Source organism: Orycteropus afer, unplaced genomic scaffold, assembly GCF_000298275.1.
Source record: "Orycteropus afer afer isolate SDZICR_OR568_19922 unplaced genomic scaffold, OryAfe1.0 scaffold00002, whole genome shotgun sequence".
In the NCBI taxonomy this organism is placed as follows: Eukaryota; Metazoa; Chordata; class Mammalia; order Tubulidentata; family Orycteropodidae; genus Orycteropus; species Orycteropus afer.
The window spans coordinates 24088462-24102900 of record NW_006921589.1 but is presented as its reverse complement, the minus strand read 5'-3'; the positions used below and the strand labels follow the sequence as shown (position 1 = coordinate 24102900).

Below are 14439 nucleotides of genomic sequence, written 5' to 3'. Positions count from 1 at the left end.
AGGGTCTTAGATTCCTAGTGCTGTCATATCAAAATACCACAAAGTAGATTGTTTAAAGAACAGAAATTTATTTTCTCACAGTTCTGGAGGCTAGAAGTCTAAATTCAGGCAGATGCAGGGCTATGCTCTGTGTCAAGCTTTATTCCTGGCTTTATCTCATCTGTCCTACTCTTGTTTTTCCTCTGACCACTCACTTTTTTTTTTTTTTTTCCATTAGCTACTTTAATCAGTTTTCAAAAATAAATAAGACCAACATACAATCAGAATTCTCCGGAAAGCTTCCATTCTTTATTTTCCACTTAGTATATTCTCAAGGTGCCTGATGGTGCAGTGGTTAAAGCATTAGCCTGCTCACCTAAAAAGGTCAGTAGTTTGAACCCATCAGCCACTCTGTGGGAGAAAGATGAGGCAGTCTACTTCTGCAAAGATTTACATTTTTGGAAACCTTATGGGGGCAGTTCTACCTTGTCCTGTAGGGTTACTATGAGTTGGAGTTGACTCAATGGCAGTGGGTATATTCTCTGCATATAGTGATAATACCTTGCTTTCTATTAAAATGATACAAGGCTGAGTTTCCCCACTTGCGGATAGTTTTGGTGAATATCCTGAAATTCTTCTTCAAAGCACATTACAGCAAAGAGACAGAGAATTATATTTGGATTGAAAATCTCATGGAGGTATGGGGTGATAGAAATGGGAGGAAAAGGGTGGTGGCTTTTAGAAGGATACTGAGTGCAATAGATGATATTGTATCAATTTGTTTGTTTGTTTATGGAGATAAAGTAAAAGTCCAAGTGCTAAGAATGACTTTCCTTATCAACTAAGACTTGGACTATACAGGGAAGATATCTGATGGTGAGAACCTGGAGGGACAATCTGAGGTGCTTCAGTAAGTACTAATTCATCATTGTAACTACAAATATGTCCATAAAGGGTTAATCACAGCCGAATTTAGCCCAACTGAATGGAACTTTTCTTTGCGCCTGCGTAGTTTAGTCATTAAAAGAATGCTAGAAACATTATTCTTCATAAGAAGTTGTTTTTCATCTTGAAAGTATGTGCTGTTATGTTTGACCAAATGCCATCATTGCTTTTGAATGCTTAATAGATTGAAAGAAAGACAAGACTCTATTAGTGCCAGAAACACAAGCTAAATATTTTATTAGATTCTTAAGGAGAAAAAGGGAGGATGTAATTATTTCAGTAAATATCCATGACTCGTCTTAAAGAACCAACTTTCGCGTTCATAGCCCCCCAGTCAAGATATCTCCTGTACTCTCCCGGCCTCAGCAGGTACTGCCGCCCCCGGTAGTTGGGCAACTCGTAGAGGACCCAGCAGCCCTCCAGTACGTTGAGGGAGTGGATTTCATTGAGGTGGAAGCGGTCCTGAAGAGAGGGACAGTCATCTGTGATCTCGGACATTTGTCCTCTGAAGTCATCTCTCTCATATATCTTCATTCTGTAAGGGCCGGAGTACTGAGGTGGCAGATAGAAAAGAGGAAGTTAATAAACAAAAATAGAGAGAGATTAAAGTTCCAGCACTGGCACCTCCCTGCCCACTCTTGCCCAGAAGTTCTCTTAAATCTAGGTTTGTTTCCAAAATAACCATTTTGTAGAGTTGAGGAACCTCTCCACCCGATTGCCCACATCTAGTGAGTCTAATGATTCACAGCAAACCTAAGAACAGACCTCAGTAGTCCTTCAGCTTCTAACCACCAATCTCTCGTCCTTGTGAATTAAGATTGGCTTAAATAAAATTTATCACATCACTTTAGCATTTGTTATTAGAGAAAATGTTTTTCAAAGAAAAAAAGTGGGAGTCATTGGAAAACTATCATCTGCTATATTACTTTTGTTACAGAGATAATCTTTAAACCTTAAACCAAAAATATCTCTTGAAGTCTTTGGAACCAAATGATTGTTTAGCTTAACTAGTAAAAAATGCCTGCCTTGACTATTATAGGAGCTCTGGTGGCGTAGTGTCTAAGGCACTTGACTACTAACCAGAAGGCTGGTGGTTCAAAGCCACCAGTCACTCCTTGGAAGGAAGGTTGGGCAATCTATTTCCATAGAGATACCGCCTAGGAAACCCAAGGAGGGGTCTCTATGAGTCGGGATCAACTCGATGGCAGTGAGTTTGGTTTTCTTTTGGTTTGACTATTATGCTCTTTTAAGAACTATCTATATGGGATTAAATTGACAACAGCAACTTGAAAGATTAGATAGGAACCTTAGGGGGGCAATGAATTTATGTTAATGGGGGAGGAGCAACTCAGAAAAGGAAGGTAAGAATGGTTACACAACTCTAAGAATGCAATCAATGTCACTAAATCGTACATGTAGAAACTTTTGAATTGGTGTATACTTTGCTGTAATAAAAAAAAATTAAAGTATAGATATTTTTTAAAAGGAATCAACATTTAGTTATTTTCTATAAGACTAGTTGGAAGATTTTCATGGACATGCTGCCTCCAAGGAACAGTGATTATAGATCCAAGTAAAAATGAGATCTTTGACAACTTCAATATTTTTTCTATTTATCACGATGTTGATTATTGGTCCCATTTTGAGTATTTTTGTTTTCTTTATGATAAGATGTAATCCATACTGAAAGCTGTAGTCTTTGATCTTCATCAGTATGTTCTTCAAATTCTTTTCCCTTTCAGCAAGCAAGGTTGTATCTGCATATCACAGATGGTTAATGAGTTTTCCTTGAATCCTGATGTTGCATTCTTCATATAGTCTAACTGCAAAAGACCTCTTTAAAGTGTTATCTTGAGGACTAAGGTGTTCCTGAACCAAGTCATGGTATTTTCAGTCATCTCATATGCATATGAAAGCAGGACAATGAATAATGAAGACCAAAGAATAATTGATTCATTTGAATCATGGCATTGGCAAAGAATATTGAAAATACCATGGACTGCCAAAAGAATGAACAAATCTGTCTTGGAAGAAGTACAGCTGGAATGCTCCTTAGAAGCAAGAATGGCCAGATTTTGTCTCATGTTCTTTGGTTATGTTGTCAGAAGGGACTGGTCCCTGGAGAAGGATCTTATGCTTGGTAAAATGGAGGGTCAGTGAAGAAGGGTAAGGCCCTTAACATGATGGATTGATACAGTGGCTGCAACAATGGGCTCAGGTATCGCAAAGATTGTGAGGATGGGGTAGGACTGGGCAGTGTTTCTTTCTGTTGTACATAGGGTTGCTGGGAGTTGGAAATGACTCAACGGCACCTAACAACAACATGGGAAATGTTTAAGTTTATTAAAGCTCTTATAAAAATAAGGTGGTACCCTTTCTTTATCTCTGTTTTCATCATGTCAGTTTCAGTTCCCATTTCAAGCTGATTCTTTCTGGCCTCCTACCCTCAATTTATTAATGTTCTCAGCAGCAAGAATTATCTTCATTAAATTATATTTTGATGACACATGTCTCCCACATCCCACTCTTCTAAAAACTCTACAATCACTTCCCAGAAAATATTGACCCTCAAAGTGCAATTGTTGATCATAGCCTTTGTTATGGATTGAATTATATCCCCCCAAAATATATTGCAGATCTGGTGCCTCAGTGGTTCAAACACTTAGCTGCTAACCAAAAGGTCAGTGCTTTGAACCCATCAGCTGCTCCGTGGGAGAAAGATGAGGCAGTCTGCTTCTGTAAAGATTACAGCCTTGGAAAACCAATGGAGGCAGTTCTATTCTGTCCTATTGGGTCACTATAAGTCAGAATCAACTTCACAACAGCAGGGTTTTTTTGTTTTTTTTTTTTCTGGTCTATACTTGTGGTTATAATCCCACTTGGGAATGGGTTTTTCTTTTATGTTAATGAGGAAGTATTAGTGTAGAGCATGTCTTAAGTGACTCTGTTTTGCGATATGAAGAGAGCAGACTGAGCAAGTAACCAGGCAAGCCGCAGAGATGGGGGAAGATAGATGCCAGGCCACATAAAGATCACCAGGAGCCAAGGAGCAGAAACAAAAAAGAGACAAGGACGTTTCCTGGCAGGCAGTGAAGCCTTCTCCCAGAGCCAGTGTCCGGAATCTGGGCTGTTAGCTTCCTAACAGTGAGGAAATAAATTTCTGTTGGTTAAACCCACCTATTTGTAGTATTTCTGTTATAGCAGCACTTGATAATAAGACAGTCTTTCATCTAGTTTATACCTCAAAGTAAACTAGACCACTCAAGTATAACAAGAAACCATATAGAGGCCTATAGTCTCCAGAAAGAATAATCAAATAGGAAAATAAGAAAAAGTACTTTTAATCAATCAAACAGTCCCAGATTATATTTATAAATCTTGATATGTTGGATTTCTAGGTTGAAATTGCCTGGAACGACCACTTAGGGAAATTACTTCTTTTTTTTTTTTTTTCCCTTGTGTTTATATACATACATACATCTCTCTCTCTCTCTCTCTCTCTCTCTCTCTCTCTCTCCATATATATATATATATATGTCATTTCAACCATGTATATGCACAGTGACATTAATTACATTCACTGTGTTGTGTATCCATCACAACTCTCCATGGAAATTATTTCTTGAACAGGTGGTGATTTCAGTCTCTCTCATGAATTGCTTTTTCATTATTAGTCTTTTGGTCTTTTAATTATTATTATTATTACATTTAAAATACAAAGTTGGGAAGCATGTAGTTAAAAGATAACACCACAGATTCATGAAAAAAAACTCCACACCTAAGGCACCTGCTAGACTGGCGTGCATGCACTAACATCTCTTCCACTTTCTGTTGCTATCTAATTGGAACTACTGGTTTAAGAATGGCATTTTTAAACGGCTTTAATTTCCCAAAGGACCAAAGACAAAGCCACACTCACATGGGGGATGAGATGGCAGGAGCGAATTGAGTCGTTGAAGCCCATCCACTGCTGGTAGTCAGGGTACTCGCCACGGCGCAGGAAGTACTGGTACCCCTGGTAGTTGGGACGCTCATAGAGCATCCAGCAACCGCTGTCCACCCGGATGGAGTTACAGCGGCTGAAGTAGGTCTGCAGGTTGGGGCAGTCAGTGCTGCACTCATAGCAGCGACCCTGGAAGCCCCGGTCCTCGTAGAAGGTGATCTACAGTGGAAAACAAGGTGGTAGCAAGCAGTCAGCAAGAAGTTACATTACCACATTCAGTAGACTCAATAGATACAGTCTGGCACCTTCATTAGCTCACCTTCCCCATGGTTGTTGACAGTGAATATTCAGAGTCCAGTTGATAGGGACAAGAGAGGCAGCTGGTATATATAGCAGGATGACTGCTGCGTTGGCAAGACCAACACAAAAGGGGCCTGGGAGTAGTGCGTAAGGGGATTTCTATGTTTTCTTTTTTTTCATTTTGGGGTCACGGGGCAGGGGGCTCTCATTCTCTCTGGAATTTTCGAGTTGTCCTCACCAGCTCTAGTGAAAGAAATTGAAGTCAGCAGAGCCATTATGACCTTGGAGACAAAGGGCGCACTTCTCATCCTATGCAGCTCTCTAGAAATACATTCCATGACCAGCATTTTGTAATGATGGAAACTGCTGAGATGGAGGTTGTTGGCTCCATCTGGGGTGACTCGTGAGAACTGTATGAATTCCAGAAGGACCTGTGCTAAGGGGCAACAAAAGTTCCAAACAAAAAATCTTCCCAATGAGAAAGACAATTATGTTTCCCAAATTCTTTCATCAGCATGGTATGGTTTGGATAAAAAATATTCTGCATATGTTTATGTAAGAAAGAAAAGATCAGAACACTGTATACAACAGAATGTCAGTAGTAGTCATCAATCAATGACAAGACGATAGGTCCTAATTTTATATTTTTATTCCTGCTATTTATTCCTGAATTTTCTATTATAAATATAAATTACTTTCATGACTTGGAAGGAAAATAATAAAAGCAACATTTAAATGTAAATGCAGACATTTTAAATGGTGAAAAGCAGCAAATTTTGGAAATGGGTAGTTTGTCTTGAGACTAAACCCTTCTCCTTTACCTGAAAAGTAAAGCATTCTCCCAAGACACTGTGGACACTCACAGAGCAGGAAAATACACAGGATCTCTATCCCACCCCCAATTGTCTTCTAGGGCTGCTTTTTGTTTTTAAAATTGGCATCGTTATTTGCTTACCTGCCTTCCCAGCTGCATTACTGTTTCATAGAACCCAGGTGACTGCCTGAAGAGCTTTCTTCGGTGCTGCCAGCCTATTGCTTTAAAGCAAACAGTTCTTACTGAGTCAACTCCAACTCATGGCAACCCTACGTGTGTCAGTAGAACTGGGCTCCATAGTGTTTTCCATGGCTGGCTTTTGGAAGCAGATCACCAGGCCTTTCTTCTGAGGTGCCTCTGGGTAGACTTGAACCTCCAACCCTTCTGTCACCAGCCGAGGTCATTAACTGTTTAGCTACCAGGGACAACTCTGATTTAGAAGCACTCCTCAGATATGCAGTGGTAGGGGATAATGTCAGTCTCTAGATCATCTATACCCTGTGTGCATGCAGAAAGATAAAATCAAACACCTTCCTGCTTCACAGCTAGCAATATGTTCACAATGCTGTTTGTGGACACCCTCAGTCAGCATGCAAAGCAGATATGGAAAGGATAAACAGCAATAGCCACAAAGAAAAAACATTCCCTTATAATTAGCAGAACTAGACAGCCTGTGCAGAGAAAACTGGGCAAAGTCCTATGAAGCTAGACACCTGGCAGGACTTCCAGGGACCACAGGTTAATTACTATTACACACCTCTGCCTCCCTCCTAACACGGTAGGTCTACTCAGTTACAATCCTGATCAAACCCAGTGCAGAAAAGGTCACTGTGGTCTCCCCAGTCACAATACCCTTCTGAATATGTCACTATTTTCAGCAGAAGTCAACAAGTCACGTGTGTTTTTGCTAATGAAACTGTCCTGTAGAAAGAAGACACTCCACTTAAACCTTAAGAAAAGTATAATGTGTACTCACGTTCCTTTGATCAAATTGCTACTACACACATTTACAGGCTAAATCACATACCTCATAGGCGTTTTGAAAAGGTACTGAAAGACTAGAGCATTTTTTTGTTTTTTCTCCCTAGTAGAGCTCTAGGAGTTCTGGTGGTGTAGTGCCTAAAGCATTTGACTGCTAACCAGAAGGCTGGCAGTTCAAACCCACCTGTCACTCCTCAGAAGGAAAGCTGGGTAATCTACTTCCGTAGTGCTACTGCCTCAGAAACCCAAGGATAGTCGCTATAAATTGGATCTGACTCGAGGGCAGTGAGTTTGGTTTCAAGAGTAGGAGCTCTGGTGGTATAATGGATAAGGCATTTGGCTGTTAACCAGAAAGTTGGTGGTTCAAACCCACCAGCTGCTTCACAGAGGGAAGAGAGGGCAATCTATTTCTGTAAAAATTTATAGCCTTGGAAACCCAGTGGGGGTCTGTACAAGTTGGAATTGACTCAATGGCAGTGAGATTGATTTTTTTTGGTTAAAAAAAAAAAAAAACTAACTAACTCACTGCCATTGAGTCAATTCCAACACATGGCAACCTCCTTTAGGTTTCTGAGGCAATAAATCTTTACAGAAGTAGATTGTCCACTCTTGTTTCTGCAGAGTGGCTGGTGGATTTGAACCATTAGCCTTCTGGTTAGCAGTCAAATGCCTTAGGCACTATGCCACCAGAGCTCTTTGGGTTAGTAGTCATTATATTCTACTGAAAGAAAGCTCGTAACCATTTTTCTTTCAATGCTTTATTGAAATGATTTTAAATAAATGTTTCTGCTATGAGAACATAGTAAAGACCCTAAGTGACAGCTTGACTTTATCTTGGATTGAAACTTTGGAAAACGGCCCCCTACTCCTCTCCCTCTCTGCAATATTCAATGCTAACTATCTGAAAAAGGTCCTCTGAAGCCAGCCAGCTCAGATTTCTTAGAAAACTATTTATCAGCTGCGTTCCTCAACTGTCTTCCGCTCACAAGCAAGTAGCATAAGATACACACAGTTATTATCAAAGGTAGCAGTGCAATATGCTTCCAAAAGAAGAAATATCAAAACCCAAAGTCACACTCCAATGCTGTTTGCATCAAAAAGAAATGTTCTGGCAGGAATTGCCATTTTAAGGTGATGTTTCTTTTTCTCTCCCGGAGATTTTATTATGAAGTCCCAGGCGAAGTGATCTGTGGAATGAAAAGATGATTTTAGTATCGAGCACATCAATTTAACATGGAACATAGACATTATTGGGCTTTCAATCTGTAGTGAGTTAACCCTTTCATGACTGAATTATTTTCTACTTTGGATTTTTTGTTGATGCCATGTGTTTGCAGCAATGGAAAGCATGCTGAAATCAAGGAAAAATATTTTTTGAGGGAATATAGATTTTGATACCATTATGTGGGACACATATGTCCCAAGTGGACTCTGATGGTAGGATTGGTGGGGTGAGGCCCATTTCTTCAGATCCATGCAGTATACAGGTCCCTGACAGGCAATAATATGTACTACAACTGGAATAGCAGCTTCCAAGAAACCTGGGAGGCCCAAAATGTTGGTGGGTGATATGTGTCCCATGGGTCACAAAAGGGTTAAGGTCAAACATCAGATACTAACTTGCTGACAAAGATGGATTAAAATAAATGTGGGAAAAGAAGAATTTCCATGGAACTGCTTTAGTTTTAATAAATTTGGAAGTGAAGCATTATATTTCAACTAAATGCAATATATGATCCCATAGTAGATCCTGTACAGAAAGGGAAACATGCTTTAAAAAGAGAAAAGACATTATTGGATCAATGAACAAAATTGGTATACAGATGGTAGATTAAATAAAATGATCAATGTTAGATTTTCTAAGGTTGATAAGGGTGCTATGGTTATTTAAGGGAGTAAGTTTGTTCTTAGAGCATGCACAATGAAGTATAGAGGTGTAAAGTGTGATGTATGCAAATTTAGATGGCTAACAAAGTTTGGTTCAATCTGTGTTGTAGACATACTTTGTTCTTTGGCTGTGTGTTCAAAGGTAAACTTCTTGATGATTTCCATTCCGTGACATTTGCTTCCTTTGCAGAGCTGCTGGTGGCAATTTTATTTGTTGTTCCTCTTCTTAACTTGACACCTATAGACACATGTAGTGACTGTATCCATATATAAAAAGCATTTTCTAGAAAAATGGGCCCACCTACAGTTTTAGATCCTTCCCTTCTGGAGTGCTTTGCTCCCATCATCAAAGATCTAAGATAGAAGACTTCTTTGATTTTGGTAATTGTGTGGTGGTGGAGGGGAAGGAATCAAGTCATAAAACCCCCTCATTCTTTTTAATTCAACCAGACAACTTTAATTATCATAACAACTTGGACCTGACATTGTGAGCCCAACACCTAATCTTACTTAAATTTCTTTCTGCAACGAGAAGTCAACAGGCTTACTCTGTTTGTGGGCATACTCTGCTGCTTTGGGTGCTGTTAACATGGCAAAAGGGTGCAAGGAGAGACGGAAAGATGGAGCCCGAGGAACCTGGAAGGAAAAACAGTCCTACTTTTAAAAGTGGATACACTTTGTGTTGCTAACATGTGCTGGTTATGGCACTTGGCTGTTTAATTGACCTGATGTCCTTAGATCTAAGTAACGCTCTTTTGATAAGGCTCATATGCCGTGAACATTCTCACATGGCTGATGTGGTTAGTAACCTTTGCGTAGAATGCCCTTTCACACACTAACGCTATTCACTGAGTCCTCTTTGCCTGAACAGCCAATACCTCCTTTTCTGGCTGGAGAGCTCCTACTTTTCCTTGGAAATGCAGCTAAAATAGCCCCTTTTCTGAGAGATTTACTCTGATGTCTCCCACCTCCACCATCCCATGCTGGCACCATCCCCTCCCCAGTCCCAAGACAGAATTATTTTACTCACTCATCTGTGATCGCAAAGCATGCAGTAAATATAACAATCCCAGTGTGTTATGGTTAGTGATAACCTGTTTGCCGCACTACACAGAAAACCTTCAGGCTAAGGTGGTCCTTTCTCTCAGTCCTTCATCAAGTGTTCATTGAGCACCTACCTTGGGCCAGAACCTATTTTAGGTCCTGTGGTTAGTAAGATAGATAAGAGCCCTGCCTTCCGGGGCTGACAATCTACTGGGGAGAGACTAACAATAAACCAACAGTTAGACACCAGTATGATTACACATTGTAATACATTTAATACATGAACTAAACAAGGTGATGTGCTAGAGAGTTACTGGCAGCCACCATGTCTGATAGAATGGGCAGAGAAATCTTCTAAAAGGAAGCAGAGACTTAAGGATGAGCAGGAGAAGCCAGCCATGGTAAGAGCAGGAAGAAGCACTTCAGGCAAAGGGAAGGAGACAGGCAAGAGCAAGGCCTCCTTAGAATAAGCGGTGCTTTCCTGACGCAGAAAAGAAGCCAATTTGAGAGGGAAAAAGCACTGCTGGGTCCAAAGAGGGAGGCAGGACTCTATCAGGTAAGGCCTTTGTGGGCACGCCCCAGAGCTGTATGTTGATATTGATTCCAGGGTACAATGGAAAGCCGCTGACATCTATTTAAGCAGGAGTGTGATGAGACCTGATTTAGATTTGTCAAATGATCACTCTGGGCACCACGTGAAGAATGTATTGGAATATACAAGCAGGGAGGCCAGTTAGCCAATTTAACCTTTTTTTTTTTTTAACCTTTTAGAAAGAGTGCCAAGCACATAGTGGGGCCTTCACATGTTATTGACTAGTTGAATAACTACAATTCAAGGCAGTAACAGTTAAAGCATGGACTCCAGTGTCACACTGACTGAATTGGAATGCAGGTTCTGGAAGGCTGAGGAGGAGAAAAAGCTGGGAGCTTGTAAAGGAGTATAAGAACCTACACAAGGAAGGCTCTGAGAAGCGTTTTATTATGAAGGAATGAAGGCATAGAAAGTAATGTTCACCCACCTTTCACCCAGAGCAGTAACTTACTAAACCATCATTTTGATGTCACTGAGACAGGAGATGGGAGATTTCTGATCCAAGGTGTCAGAGCAATTGAGTATGTACTTACGGTAATTATATTTTCCAAAGGAAAAGCAGAGCATGTGTCCTAGTAAAGATATTTTGTATCTGCTCAAAAGTCTTGGAAATGTGGTTGGAATGTTGGAAAATTATATTTTCTAAAACATTTTAGTGTTTATACAGAAAGAGGAGCAAACTTCAAACAGGAGACGTACTGGAAAATCTAAGACTTGATTGTTTATATCCTATAGCATCCCGCCCCCCTCAGAAATTGCGACTCCATAAATCAAAAAGAAAAAGACAAATAACCGAACAACAAAGTGAACAAAAGACTTTAACAGGCCCTTTACAGAAGAAGACACATAGGAATGAATAGTTATTCATTGATAATCAGGGGAATGCAAACTAAAACCATAGCAAAATACCATAATGGCTTGGAAGACTCACAAAAATTTAAAAGCCTGAAAGTATCAAGCATTGGTAGCAACCTACATTGCAGGAAGAAGTGTAAATTGGTACAATCATCTGGGAAACATTTTGACATTCTGAAGATGTAGCACAGTGGTTAAGAGCTCAGCTACTAACAGAAAGGTTAGTGGTTGGAACCCAGCCAGTGGCTCTGTGGCAGAAAGACCTGGTGACCTGCTCCCATGAAGCTTACAGCCTAGAAACCCTATGGGTCAGTCCTACTCTGTCACATGGGGTCACTGAGTTGAGACAGACTCCAAGCACCTAACAATAATGACAACAGATGATTGAAGATGCACATACTCCATGGCTTAGCAGTTTCATTATATTACTTAGTTTTGTGTGTTTTTGAATTTTATATAAAAGGAATAACAAAGGTACTATTCTATAGCTTTCTTTTTTTTTCACTTTTGTTTCTGAAATTCATCCATGCTGTTGCAGTAGCTGTAGTTTATTCTCATTGCATATAATATTCCACTGTAGGAATATGCCATAATTCACTTATACAGTCTTCTGTTTTCAACATTTGGGTTATTTCTTCTCTATGTATCTTTGTGAACAGTAAAGGAGTTTACATATAAATATACAACATATATAAACTCCCTTACTGTGCAAAAAGATACATATAGAAGAAATATGTTTTTATTTATATATAAATATACAACATATATAAACTCCCTTACTGTGCAAAAAGATACATATAGAAGAAATATGTTTTTATTTATATATAAATATACAACATATATAAACTCCCTTACTGTGCAAAAAGATACATATAGAAGAAATAACCCAAATGTTGAAAACAGAAGAATGTATAAGTAAATTGTGGCATATTCCTACAGTGGAATATTATATGCAATGAGAATAAACTACAGCTACTGCAACAGCATGGATGAATTTCAGAAACAAAAGTGAGAAAAAAGAAAGCTATAGAATAGTACCTTTGTTATTCCTTTTATATAAAATTCAAAAACACCCAAAACTAAGTAATATAATGATTCCGTATACATGTTATAAAACTATAAAGAAATGAAAGAGTATGATAAACACATAACTGAAGATGGTGGTAACATGGCAAAAGGACGACATAGGACCGGAGAGAATACACAGTGAACTTAAATACTGTTGATACTGTTTCATTTCAGACACTTAGTGAGTTTGTGTTTTGTTTGGTCTTTATCTTTCAAACACAGACAGTTAGTATTCACATGGACATAATTGATATTGAAAGAATTTTTTAAATCTCAGAACTTTAGTTTAAAACATAGGTCTCTCTCCTTATCATGAAAACGCTTTTCCATTTATTCACAACTCAGTCTGAGTCAGCATCCTCCAAGAAAAGATACTGGCAGAATTATTACACTAAGTACCTGGCAGGCCTGGGCTTCAGAGGTGTGACAGGATGTACAGAGGCCTGTTGCAGAGAGGCCAACGTGCTGTCAAGCGGCCCCCATCAGTAGTAGGAAGGAGACTGACCAGCCTGACTGCGGGTAAAATAGTATTAGCTAACACTGAAGGTTTTCAGTGACCAATATTTTTTCAGAAGTGGACCACCAAGTCCTTCTACCTAGTCTGTCTTAGTTTGGAAGGTCCTCAAAAACCTGCCCACTGTGGGTGGCCCTGCTGGCATTTGAACTACCAATAGCATAGCTTCCAGTATACACAAGTCACCACAATACAACAAACTGACAGAGCAGTGATGACAACTGTCTTCAGTGTGGATTACACCTCAACATAAAGAAAACAAAAATCCTCACAACTGGACCAATAAGCAACATCATGATAAATAAAGAAAAGATTGAAGTTGTCAAAGATTTCATTTTACTTGGATCCACAATCAATACCCAAGGAAACAGCGGTCAAGAAAACAACTGACTGTGTTGGACGAATGTGCTAAAAAGACCACTTTAAAGTGTTAAAAAGCAAAGATGTCACTTTGAAAACGAAGGCGCACCTGACCCAAGCCACGGCATTTTCAATAGCCTCATATGCATGTGAAAGCTGGACAACAGACTGAAGATGAATCGATGCATAAGAATTATGGTGTTGGAGAAGAATACTGAGTATACCATGGACTGCCAGAAGAAGGAACACATCTGTCTTAGAAGAAGTGCAGCCAGAACGCTGCCTTGAAGAGAGAATGGCCTGATTTTGTCTCTCCTACTTTGGCCATGTTATCAGGGGGGACTAGAGCCTAGAAAAAGAATATTATGCTTGGTAAGGTAGAGGGTCAGTAAAATAGAAGACCCTTAACAAGATGGATTGACGCAGTGGGTGCAACAATGGTCCCAAGCATAGCAAAGATTGTGAGCATGGTGCAGGACTGTGCAGTGTTTTGTTCTGTTGCACGTAGCGTTGCTGTGAGTCAGAAGTGACTTGACGGCATCTACCAACAACTCTATCGAAGGATCCCCCTGTGCCTAGCATCTGCCTAAGCTCTTGACATTCACGATCTCACTTAATCCTAATATAGTTAAGTTTCTAAATCTAACAACCTGATGCACTGGGTACATGTTATTATGCCTTTTTATATAAGGAGCCCTGGTGGCTTAGTGGCTAAGAGCTCGGCTGCTAATCAAAACTTTGGCTGTTCCAACCCATGTGACGGGGCTGGGGCTGGACATCAGTCTGTTTGGCTCTGAAGAACATGATCTGGACTTTGGATGTGACTTGGATGTCCTTGAACTATGGTCAGTCAGACACTGGGGTGTGGTATCAGGGAGAGAGGAGGAAAGCAGAGGTTCTGTGCTCTCTATTTCCCCACCCGCTCCCCGTCGTCTCCTCTCTTGCCTCCACTCCTTTTCACTTTCTCTGCCTCCCTTTCCTTTCCCTATTTCCCTCCAACAAATGGACCTACAGGCTGTTTTTATTACATGTTTTATTTGCTGAAGAAAGATGTATATTCCCTTTTTCTTCAGGACATTTTATATTTATCTAAAGTTAGTTGTGGGAGCTCTGGTGGCATAGTGCCTAAGGCACTTGACTGCTCACCAGAAGGCTGG

General features: G+C 39.9%; 2 protein-coding genes across 2 annotated transcripts in view; both read right to left on the bottom strand.

Moving 5' to 3' along the window:
- Positions 1-1200: 1200 nt before the first annotated feature.
- LOC103191789 (gamma-crystallin B) lies at positions 1201-5195 on the bottom strand. Its single transcript, XM_007934673.2, has 3 exons — positions 5187-5195; positions 4844-5086; positions 1201-1476 (listed from the first exon to the last, which is right to left on the bottom strand). The coding sequence occupies exons 1-3, from the start codon at positions 5193-5195 to the stop codon at positions 1201-1203; spliced, it is 528 nt and encodes a 175-aa protein (XP_007932864.1).
- A 3725-nt stretch (positions 5196-8920) lies between these two features.
- CUNH2orf80 (chromosome unknown C2orf80 homolog) overlaps positions 8921-14439 on the bottom strand; it is a 19854-nt gene continuing 14335 nt past the window's right edge. Inside the window, exons 6-7 of the mRNA XM_007935924.1 lie at positions 9398-9485; positions 8921-9087 (exon numbers count right to left, since the gene is read on the bottom strand). Coding sequence (XP_007934115.1) covers positions 8921-9087; positions 9398-9485 — 255 coding nt within the window. The remainder of the gene's footprint in view (positions 9088-9397; positions 9486-14439) is intronic.